General features: G+C 32.8%; 2 protein-coding genes across 2 annotated transcripts; one reads left to right on the forward strand and one right to left on the reverse strand.

The window, feature by feature from the left end:
* Nucleotides 1-3017: 3017 nt before the first annotated feature.
* Nucleotides 3018-7180, forward strand: LOC137806473 (spermidine synthase 2). The gene is made up of 9 exons (XM_068606612.1): nt 3018-3571; nt 5106-5182; nt 5283-5405; nt 5486-5590; nt 5993-6065; nt 6154-6225; nt 6312-6507; nt 6595-6721; nt 6834-7180. The coding sequence occupies exons 1-9, from the start codon at nt 3406-3408 to the stop codon at nt 6897-6899; spliced, it is 1005 nt and encodes a 334-aa protein (XP_068462713.1). The 5' UTR covers nt 3018-3405; the 3' UTR covers nt 6900-7180.
* A 618-nt stretch (nt 7181-7798) lies between these two features.
* On the reverse strand, nt 7799-9074 carry LOC137806475 (uncharacterized). The gene has a single exon (XM_068606613.1). It carries the CDS (start codon nt 8939-8941, stop codon nt 7991-7993), a length of 951 nt encoding a protein of 316 aa, XP_068462714.1. The 5' UTR covers nt 8942-9074; the 3' UTR covers nt 7799-7990.
* Between the last annotated feature and the right edge of the window lie 3076 nt (nt 9075-12150).

The following is a 12150-nucleotide window of genomic DNA, read 5'->3' on the forward strand; positions in this document are numbered from 1 at the left end:
TCACATTAACCAGATATAAAGAAATTTTATAGTATATTTGGAGACAAACCTCATCTTATGAACCAATTTTGTAAGATTGAGTGACGCTTAAAGTTCACTTCTTAATATATAAGTGAGTTTCTAATCAAGAACTCTCCTTTTCTGTTCTTGCTAAATATTTTTCTTTTCCAATTCAAACAATTTCTCAAGAATTTTACTAAAAAACAATTTCTTACATAATGAAGAACTAGGTATTAAAAGATATGACATTAGAGCTCTGGTGGTGAAGTTGTTGATCTCTCACAAGATCTTTGTTCACCTTACCATATTAGTTTAGCATATAATCCTTCCTTTCTCATTGTCCCTATTATTCTTGAGGAACCAAACTATTATCATTAGTCTCGTTCATTTCAAAGAACAAAATAGGTTTTATTGATGGAATCATAGAAGCTCCCAATCATACCGACTCATTGTTTTCCAACATGGCAGAGAGCCAATATGCTGGTTGTTTCCTGGATTCTCAAGGTTGTTTCTCAATCCATCACACAGAGCATCATCTGTGTGGACAATGCCTTTGACATATGAAATAATTTAAAGGAAATGTTCTCACAAGGAGACATGATTCGTATTTATGATATTCATGAGATGATTTCTTCTTTCAAACATAAGGTGAGTTGACTGTTACAAATTATTTCACTCAGCTAAAAATTCTTTCGGATGAATTTGATCTTTTTCGTCTGCTACCTACTTGTTCATGTGCCTCTAAATGCACCTGCAATGCTCTTGTAAATGTTTCTAAATATAAAGCACAAGACCAAATTATTAAATTTCTAAGGGGGCTAAATGATAATTATTTGACTGTGAGAACTCAAATCCTATTGATGGACCCTTTGCCATCCTTGAATATAGCTTGCTCTCTTGTTACACAACAAGAGAGACAAATATTTGGTGGTCAATCCAAAGCAATGATTGCTACTAGCAAAGGAGGTTATAAAAACAATACTACAACCTATGGAAGAGGTGTTGGTTATGAAAGAGGATGACACAAACCACAACAACTAGTAGATGACTAAGGACACATCAAGCACTTCGCAAAAAGGTCAGTCATCTCAGTATACAAAACCGAACCCCACCAAACCTTAAGAAAACATCAACAGAAGAAGAACAAACTATAAACCAAAATATCAAAAGTTCTTCCTTCTGGTCTTTCCATAAGAGAAAAGTTATGTAAATAAATTGGGTTCACTTTGGGGGTCCAAAATAGAAAAATAAGCTAGAGTAGGTTCACATAGCATAAAAGGAGTGTACTTAGCGAAATGGGCTTGTACCAAGCCCACTTTTTCAAGACAAGGCATCTAGGTTTAGGAAGGTTGTCCTACCTTCTAGAAGACCAAGCCAAAGGGGCGTTTGAGCATGGTCAACCCCCTTGGCCACACCTTCTTGTATTCCCCTTTTACCCTTGCCCACCAAGACACTCATTCCTATAAATAGGATGTCTTGTCTCATGTATTCACAACTTGATTTTGAATAGTAAAGAAGCTCTACAAGAGTGATTTTGTGAGACTTGTGAGCTCTCATGTTGGGTCTTATCTTGGGTGGGTAATATCTCAAGTGGCGGCTCAAGTTATCTAAGTCTTATCCTAGGTGGGTAATATCTCAAGTGGCGGCTCTTGCATCACTCATCTTGGAGTCCCTCTACTCCAAGTGACATGACTTCCTTTCTTCCCATAAGATCTTTTCATTCCTTCCTCTTTTATCTTTTATTTACACCTCCTTCCATTCCATACATGTCTTCTTCTAATCTTTAATTTTGTTTTTTACTTTGTTCTTCTTCTTTAATTGTTCCTTGTCTCTAATTTCATTGCATCATTTGTCACCTTATAATTGTCTTTTCTTTTTTCCCTTCTAAAGTGAACCTTTAGACTTACTTAACCACTTGGTTAAGTTCGTGTCCAATGAGAATCTTCTTAGGATTCTCACCATAATTGCTAAATAAAAAATATTAAACAAAGAGCAACCAATAAAATATGCAATCCTAAAATCAACTCACATCAGAGGAGGCTATAGAAGAGGATATACTTCTAAAATTTGCACTCATTGTGGAAGAATGCTATAGAAAACATGGCTTTCCACCTCATTTCAAGTTTAAAAATTAGAATCATGATCAGAGTCATACTAATGTAGTTGTTCATAATACAAATTTTAATAATAATGAGTAGAATTACGAAGGTTTAAAGTCATAAGTGCAGTCTCAACAAATTGGTTTTACTCCTGAGCAGTATCAAACATTGTTAGCTCTTTTACCACAGTCCAAATTCAGTGACAATGTTTTTAATCAAGTCTCTGTTATTCCTTCCAAGACGACAATACAAACTGGTAAAAAAAATATTTCTTCCTCCAGTTCTTGGATTCTTGATAGTGGTGCTCCTGACCACATTTGTTCATCCTTAACTTATTTCACTTCATATAATCAAATTAATCCTATTTATGTCAAATTACCAAATGGAAATCTAGTCATTGCCAATTTTGGAAGTGTTTTTTCAATCAAAATCATGTCACAAACAATGTTTTCTATATTCCTTGCTTCACTTTTATTTTTCTTTCAATAACAAAATTGATTGAAAAACTATCTTGTGTTCTTACCTTTGACTCTAATGGGTGTCAGATTCAGAACAAGAACTCTTTTGAAGATGTTTAGCTAAGGTAAGATGCAAGATAAACTTTATATACTCAGGATCTCATCCTATTAAAAACCTCAAATCAAAACAATAAACACTCAATTGAATAAACTCTAAATTGCTCTTATATCATATCCTTTAATACTAGGCAGTGTAGACACATTATATTTCATTTGTTTCAACAAATCCATAAAAAAGAAACCTCAAATATAGATGGTCAGAAAAAAAAAAGTTTTAATTTTTTTTTGTAAATGACAAGTGTTGTAAAGTAAAATGAAGGAGGATACATAAGTTAAAGTTGGATTGATTGCAAAATCGCAAAAAAAAAAGTATTTTCTAAGATATGGTGGGAGACAGAGATATGGTGAAACTGGGATTACAAGATTAAGGCAAAAAACAGAAGAAGAGACACACAAAGGAAGTACCCTAATTCCAAAGACAACCTAATTGTGACTCCCATCACTTTCACATGTACTTGACAAGAAACAACACGTAACATGCATATCCTAAGGCAGTGTTTGGCAAGCTATTAAACTTTCCTCAAAACACCGATCCCAAACCATCTCACTCCTCAAACGCACCCCTTAAAAGCAGATTCCTTTCTATATTCCCACGTGGCCCACTCCCTTTGCGCTTTATGCTATTCCGTTTCCCCAATAATATCCCGAGAAGCCAAGAATAGCCAAACAGAGTGCTACTTCAAAATTTGTCGTCACCGAGAGCGAGGGAGAGAGAGGGGGGTTAGGCCATGGCGGATGAGAGCGTTGTTGAGTCCCCAGTGAAGAGACAGAAAGATGGTGAAGAAAATGGGGCCTCTGTTTCCATGGATACGGAGGGTGGCAAAGACCCTCAGGGTAATGGTTTATCGTCTGTGATTCCTGGCTGGTTCTCTGAAATCAGTTCAATGTGGCCTGGTTAGTTCTCTTTTTACCACACCCTTTTGTTTGTTGTTTTCAAAAGTTGTGCCTTTTCCTTGTGTTTTGTTACTGGGAAAGGAATTTTATCTGTTTTAACTTGTTGGTTTGTGCGTGTAGAAAAGCGAACTTGTATTGTATCAATTTGTTTATGGGTTCCTTCTCTAATGGGTTTATCTCTGTGCGAAGAGATTTGGATTTCACTTTTACGGTTGAGACATATTTTCTTGATTTCTATCCAATTTGGGTGTCTGATGGGTTGTGTTTCTGTTTTTACTTCTTGTAACGATGGCCATATTACTTAATTGCTCCTTGTCATGTACCACAGTACCAGCAAATGTGTAAATATGTATATATTTCAAGATTTTTACAATTTCTCTCGTGGAACAGAGGAACTTTTATGTGGTTTTTAATTATAATTGATTCTTTCTATACCTTTTTTTTTTCTACACCTTATATGCCGGCATGTTTTGTATAATTCTGGTTTTGTTTGTTTTTATTTTGACATCTGAAACATTTGGTAGCTCAGGTCACTGTGGCGCTGAGCCAATTCTGCTTGATGCTCTGGTGCTATTTTAAGACTAAAAGTTTATCACAGGGAGCTAATATGAAATTTGTGGAAATATAATAAATTTCACTTTTAAATGTGTTGGAGTGAAGTCCCCTTAGAAGTTGAGTTGCTATTTATCTATGGTGTTGTCTCTTTGGGACTTTCTCTACTCAGTGTCCATCCTCTGAGATCTTCAGGTTTTTGTTTCCAGAAAACGTAAATGATGGTTGTATTAAAAGGAATTAATACCATACCTCTAAAGTGAGCATGCACTTTAGAAGGTATACAAAATTTCATAAGCATTACTGAACAATAATCAATGGAGTTGATTTTAGCAATTTCATTGCTTATTAATATTATATGTATTTGCATTAATTTTAGAAACAGTATCAGTTGTTCCAATCAACGCTTTAATCTTGTGCTAGTTCTTCTAAAGGCATCTCTTGCTTTAAAAGTGCAAGATTCGTACAAAAAGTATTTATTCTAGTCCTTTTATTTGATGCATGGTTATCTGCATAAACGGATGTGTATATTGAAAAAGGAATGCTCAAAAACAAATACTTCGTATATTAAAATAGGCAGATACTGTATGCAATCACAGAAAAGAACAATCGCTGTCCTTTCAAGACTCTTCTTCCTCTTTTAATCATACATCGCCTATATTATTTTTGGGATTGAACTTTCTCAGTTATTTGATGTGTCCCAACTTTTCTTCTAAGTTCTTGAGGAGTCAGAATTTACGTACGTTTAAACAACTGAGATGCAATTGTTATCGTACCTATTTCTGCCAGTACAGTGCATGCCAACCTTGGAAAAGAGAAAGAATCTTCTTATTTTTCATAGAGAAATGTAATTTATACATTAAATTTTACAACTAAAATGAGATTTACAACCAGTAATCTGTCATTTTCAGATAAAATCAGAATAGTTGTTTTTGCCTTTTGTAATAATACTCAAGAATTAAGTATGGCTGTAATTTTGCAGGAGAGGCTCACTCCTTGAAGGTGGAAAAAATTTTGTTTCAAGGAAAGTCTGAATACCAGAATATCATGGTCTTCCAGGTACATGAATGAGGCTCCAGTAAATTATGAAGTTACTTTTACAATTTCCCCTTTTCATGTTCCTACCTTTTTCAATGCACTATTGTGATGTCTTCTGCAGTCGTCAACATATGGCAAGGTTCTTGTTTTGGATGGAGTAATCCAGTTAACAGAAAGGGATGAATGTGCCTACCAAGAAATGATCACTCATCTTCCTCTTTGCTCTATTCCAAACCCCAAAAAGGTGTTACTTGCTTTTGTTGAAGATTGAATGTTTACGCATCAAACTTGTATACTTATTCTCCCTGTATTTTTCACTTTTAGGTTTTGGTTATCGGAGGCGGTGATGGAGGAGTCCTCCGAGAAATAGCACGCCATTCTTCAGTTGAAAAGATAGATATTTGTGAAATTGACGGCATGGTTGTTGATGTAAGGCACACCAAATTTTACAATCTTCTTTCTAGTATCTGACCAAAGCTAAAGTGTGTTGCTGGCAGCAGGCTATTATGTCACTTGCACATAGTTACTTCTCTCTCTAATAAATTTTCTTGGTTTGAATGAGCTTCTAGTTAAGGAAATTAGTTATAGTTGTTCTATTTTTTTTTTAAGTTGGCCAAAAAGTTTACTGTCTAGTGCTAAAGATTTCAAGTAGCAGTATAGGCTCTACATCAAGTTTAATTAGCAGTAGTTTTTCTTGGTTTGGATGAGTTTTTTACTAAAGGAAATGAGCTATAGCTGTTCCATTCTTTTTTAGTTAGCCAAAATGTCTAGTCTAGTTCTCAAAGATTTCAGGTAGCGTTATATGCTTAGTATCTAATTTAAGTCGTGCAGGTCTCCAAACAGTATTTCCCTGATGTAGCTGTAGGGTATGAGGATCCTCGTGTGACACTTACTGTTGGTGATGGTAAGATAAACTATTCTAGTTTTAATCTTAAGTATTTTATTCTTGTTGAAGAAATAATCTAATGATGGCTTTTTTAACAATGGTCTAGGAGTTGCGTTTCTGAAGAATGTTCCTGAAGGAACTTATGATGCTGTTATAGTGGATTCATCCGACCCTATTGGTATACCATATTATTTTTCCTGATCTTCTATGTGATATAAAAATGAAACTGTTTGATAAAGGGATGCTACATTTGGCATTCTTAAGGTCCTGCTCAGGAGCTATTTGAAAAGCCCTTCTTTGGGTCAGTTGCAAAGGCTCTTCGTCCAGGAGGAGTTGTGTGTACTCAGGCAGAAAGCATATGGCTTCATATGGATATAATTGAGGACATCGTGTCAAATTGTCGCCACATTTTTAAAGGATCTGTTAACTATGCTTGGACTACTGTTCCTACATATCCAAGGTATGTATTTTCAGGTTATTTTTATAAGGATGGGGAAAGTAAAGTATATGATTATCCATTTTATGTTGATTTTACTTTTCATTTCAGTGGGATGATTGGTTTTATGCTTTGCTCAACTGAGGGACCACCTATTGATTTCAAGCATCCAGTGAATCCCATAGATGAAAAGGAGTGTCAGAAATCAGCAAGACCACTAAAATTTTACAACTCTGAGGTATGCATATGCTGCCCCAACCACCTTATGTTTGAGATTTTACATTCTTCCCTCTCTTTCCTGGACTGCTAGTTCTTATTATCGATGTATCCATCTTTGCCTTTAATTCCAGATTCATACAGCAGCTTTCTGTTTGCCATCATTTGCAAAGAGGAAGATTGGTCCTAAAGCAAATTAGAAGATTTTAAAAAGCATTGAGAAAGAGCTCACGTGGCTGTTGTAGAAGTCCAACATCCATCCTTACTGAATTGCTCCATTCTATCAATGAGCCATGAAATAAGTCAGGTTAAATTTGTCATTGAAGAGTAACGTTTATTTCTGGAAATGAGTTTTAGGTGATAATGATATAGTTTATGGATTCAGTTGTCATTAAGTTTCCTCATAAACACATTTCACAATGTGGAACTATAACTATCTGTTAAGAAAAATTTTGTTTAATGCAAATTACTGTTTCTCGTATGTTTTAAAATTTAATTACACTGCCATGATCTGCCTTGTGTCTTGAATAATACATTTGGCGTGATTGGTTCTATCAATACGAAATTATCAATGTGATTGGAAGTCTGGGCAATCCTAAATGGAGTTTAAAAGTGATGGCAATTAAATCATCAAACCAAAATCTACATGTTTTACAATCTATCTTTACATTCGTATTAAATCAACTTTGAATTCTGGTCATTATCAAATTGATGTCTAAATTTAAAACCCTTTTGTCCTCATTAATTAAACGAGACACCATTTACTTCAGAAGCACAGAAACACTTGCAGCATAGATAAAAATAACAAGGGTAATACTTTGCTACCTTCAACCATGATGTAACCTTTCTTCTTAGAATATCATATATCTATGTTTACTTTCAGTTTTTCCCGTTAAAGATATTGATGAGGGAAAATGGAATGTGGGGTTCTGGTAAATTACATATCCTTTCGAAATAGGCTCCTGTAATTTTAGTGGACACCTAGAAAAACTTGCTTTGGATGGAATAATGCTAGTTTCTTCTCCCAGATACTCCATACATTCACAGGGAAGCATTAACAAGAGGTTGCTATATATCTTATTTGGTAACTGACTAATCATTATGGAACAGAAAATGTTTTTAATAATTAATCTGATAATCATACAATCATACAGTCATAGTACAGTAGAAGATAACATTTATTGATTAATTGTCATAAAAGGCTGCATAATCAGCTAGCTATGTCTATTTTAATCCTAGTTCTGAACTCAAATTGACGCCCTTATTTTTGTTCATAGCCGCCACTTCTCATTCACGAACCATTCTTAACATCCTTACCCGATTCCTCATCAGTTTTGCTTTCCAATTTCCCCTCCTTGCAATCATGAAAATAGATCATGCAAACCACCCATTTCAGGGGATTTAGCATGCAGGACAAGGCAACTTGTACAAAAATTGCATTCCCTTGGTCATAGCCTCCAATATGGTAGCACGAAAGCCTCACAAGATGTCCCCAAGCAAAGAAAATCAGCATCAGAAAGAGCCCCCTCCTGTGACTGCCTCTGCTGAAATACGCTGAAACAGCTAACGCATCAATACCATATATACCCTCCAACACTGAGATCACAAGACCCATGTTCCACACAGCACTCCCCTCCAAGTACATCCTTAAGACCTTTGCAAATGCCATGCTGCAAATTACCACGAGCAACACGTAAAAACTCAAGTCCTTTAAGAAAACATGGTAATTTAGGACTATCCACAGTAATCCAAGCTGATGAGTAGTCATCAAGAAGAGAACATAGATAGAAGTGACAAATGAGCCTCTCAATCTTGATAGGTCAAAGGGTGTCTCAAACATCTCCCTCAGAGTCATTTTCTTCTCTTTTGAATGCAGCTTTGAAGCCAAATCTACGGTAACAACCGCAGAGACAAACTCTAACACATAGAGAGGCACCATGTAAATGAAACCAACAAAAATCAGCTTCAGGAAATAATCCTTGTTAAATCTTGTGATAACAAGATTTTGGTTGTAGTCATACTGAGTGAAGTGACGATATGGTGGGTTGAAAATATTGGAGGTTTCAACCAGGATTTCTTGGAGGTAAATTTCAAAGTAAAGCGTGATACAAAAGAGAGGAAGAGAAGTGAGAAAGGTGAAGATGATGAAATTGAGGTTTCTTAAATAGATCGTAACAGATTTCCTGAGGATATCAGATACTTCAAGCTTCTGCTTCTGCTTAGAGTTGTTTTCACTCTCCATAACTCTTCACTTCCAAGAGCAGTGGTTTACAAGGTGAAGATTTTGCACACCATAAAAACCAATGTTTTTCTTTTTTGTGCTCAATTAGAGAAACACTGTAGGGATAACACTTGACTTATGACTATAGAAGATTGGTGTCACAAACAGTGACTTGGTTGTATGTTTTTCCACGCTAAGACAAGTTTTTTCCAACTTTGACTTGTTCTATGAATGTTCACATTGGAACTGGATTCTCTTGTCAGAGAAAATACAAGAACAATATTTACCCTTAATTCTTTTTTTTTTCTACACATTTAAAGGTTAATAAAATATTAATTTAAAAAAATTTATTGGATTATGGATGTTGGACCTTGTAATCATATGACTGGCAATTTCTTTCTGCACCTTCATAAAAGACGTGAAATGACAAATTTGTCATTTTTTTCATTGACCTCTCTTTCCCTTTTTTCTGGATTCTAAAATTCTAAACTCTAGAATTCTAAAAATAAAAGTATTCTAAATTCTAGAGTTAAAAATGTATTTTTTGAATCCCAAAAATACTTCCCAAACTCTAGAATTAAAAAAATAAAAATATTTTTTAGAATTCTAGAGTTTGAATGGTCTATGGATTATACAATTTGGAAATGGAAAAAAAAAACAAATTATGCACCAAGGGTAATTTTGAATTTGAAAGATTTTTGGAGGTGTGGGAAGAAAATACGAAGGTGGAGAAAGATTTTTGGAGGTTGAATACATAATCGATTATCAACTATTTTCAGTAACACAATCGATTAAGTGTTGTGTGATTTTTCAGTACTAATCAGTTAGGCACGCTACAAAAGTCACTGAATGCTAACTTGAGATTACCAAACTCACTCTCGTACCACTGTGCTAACTCGCGAACCTCTCCAAGCCCACTCAACCAATGCAAACGTCTCTTTCAATGAAGACTTTGTTTGAATGTATTGTTACTTTCCTTGAACCACTCTTTTATATACATCCGGAATGAGTACGATATATTAATGACCTATCTACTATGAATGACTGCATTCATTGCATTCAACACATTGATGATCAAAGAGATTCCATGTACCAAAATCAGGAATCTTTGAAAACCGTGTTGTGCATGGCATGCGTGCTCCTCTTCTCGTTGTGCATGCAATGGCAATGTAATTGTGTTGCTCGTGTAAGATAAATTTTAGTTTAAAAAAAGAACCAATATTTCAATGTGTCTAATGTGGCTTTCTACTTAACGTTCTCTCTTTTCTCTTCATTGTTGAGAGGACTAGCAACACCCACCACTTTCTTTGCCCCCGCACCCTCACCCTCAATTGTCCACTGAAACAAACGGAAGTGACACTCTCTTATTTGTCTTCGCTACAGTGTCACCCCTAGAACAAAACACTATGTTAAAGGTGCACAAGAAAGAGAATGCCTAAATGCTAGCTAATATTCTTGAAATCATTCCAAACTATATGTATGTACATAATTCATTTAAATCTTGTTTGTTAAAGGGCGGCTCTACGACAATCCGCCAACTTTAATTAATTTATTTTTAAAATTTTGTATTATATATATATATATATTACAAATAACTTCAATCATATAAATATTTTTGAAGTTTTTAATTGATTAATTAATATCTTTAATTGAATAAATTAAAATATTTATTATCTTTATATGTTAAATTATTCTATTATAAATAATAATTAAAAATTATTTTATAATTATTAGTAATATATGTTATAATACTCTTATATTAAATAATATAATATACAAAAAATAATCTTTCAAAATATGTTTTATTTTAATGTTGAATTTTAAAAAAGTGAGAACTAATCTCGTTTCGTCTTTTTGACTTGCCCGTTTAACAGGTTAGACAAGTCGGATCAAAACGAATTAGGGATTTAAAAATGTTAATCTAATTTCTTAGTCTAAACTTGCTTTACTTTATTTAAAAATGTTTGTTGAAGATCCATAAAAATATAATTTATAATAAGTTAAATTAAAATTATTAAAATTATTTTTAGTTTTTATATCCAAAATATAGTTATGAGCAGTTATATATCAAACAAAATAAGCACTTACGTGTATAATTTCTATTTAGGTGGTGAACGGTAGATGTTGAATTCACGCACACGTTTGTTGTGACATTAGTATTTGAAGATGTAAAAATAAAGTTAGACTTCTCAAAATAAATTCTTTGTATTGGAAGAATCCAAAGACTTGGTGAATCAAGTTAAATTATATTAAAAGAATTATACTCTAAATTAAACTAGATTATATTTTATTGTCGATAAAAAAAAACTAAATTATATTTTATTTTTGGTTTAAATAGACTTAAATTGAATTAATTCATTGATCCACCATCCATCAGTCTTTTTACAAAATAATAATTATACTATACTATTTTAAATATATATATATATATATATTATAATTAATTTTTATTTTTATGTTAAATTTTTATATTTAAAATATAAAAAAATATTAAATAATGTAATTTAAATTTTTAAAATATATATTTAATTTTTACTTTTTATTTACATTTATTTTACTTTTATTTAAATTTATTCTATTATTTTTAAAAGTAAACTAAGATAGCTCAAAACTAAACTAAAAAAATTCAATTCATTAAAAAAAAACAAATCTTCATTACCTAATACAAACTTTTTTTTATGTAAATTATGGAGCGATGAGATAATTGTAGGGTCAGATTGTGGGGTAAAGATTGAATTTCTAAAGTATGGTTGTCCCACAGTCCATTCCTGAGTTACTTTGTTCATAGCAATAATTTCTTCCAATAATAAGAAAAAAAAATAAAAAAAAATAAATAAATATATATATATATATATATATATATTAGAATTTTAGTAACAATGACTTGCTAATCACTAAAGTTATAATTATTCCAAGTAGATGATTAAGGTAATTTGTTCATCTTATTAGTTAAATATAAATTTATCTTTGTATTCTGATTGACAATATTCATTTATATTTATTTTATTTATTCACACTTCTCTCAGGTTCATCAAGAATTTTTAATTGAAGATATTTTAAATATATTTTATAAATTAGTTAAGTCAGAACAAAATCATCAAGAACTTTTAATTTAAGTAAGATATTTTAAACTTTTCACTTCTTTTAAATTTTAGTAGATGAGAAGTTATACAACTTACTAATTAAGTTAAAAGATGTAAGCAATTAGAAAATTGCGTTTATATTATAAT

Source organism: Phaseolus vulgaris, chromosome 3 (assembly GCF_000499845.2).
Source record: "Phaseolus vulgaris cultivar G19833 chromosome 3, P. vulgaris v2.0, whole genome shotgun sequence".
Lineage (NCBI taxonomy): Eukaryota > Viridiplantae > Streptophyta > Magnoliopsida > Fabales > Fabaceae > Phaseolus > Phaseolus vulgaris.

Bases quoted from the DNA above. Each gene is read 5' to 3' on its own strand.
- LOC137806473 (XM_068606612.1), top strand. From the start codon at position 3,406: ATGGCGGATGAGAGCGTTGTTGAGTCCCCAGTGAAGAGACAGAAAGAT. The intron at 5,406-5,485 runs GTGTTACTTGCT...TTTCACTTTTAG, and splicing joins CTATTCCAAACCCCAAAAAG to GTTTTGGTTATCGGAGGCGG. The intron at 6,508-6,594 runs GTATGTATTTTC...TTTTCATTTCAG, and splicing joins ACTGTTCCTACATATCCAAG to TGGGATGATTGGTTTTATGC.
- LOC137806475 (XM_068606613.1), bottom strand. From the start codon at position 8,941: ATGGAGAGTGAAAACAACTCTAAGCAGAAGCAGAAGCTTGAAGTATCT.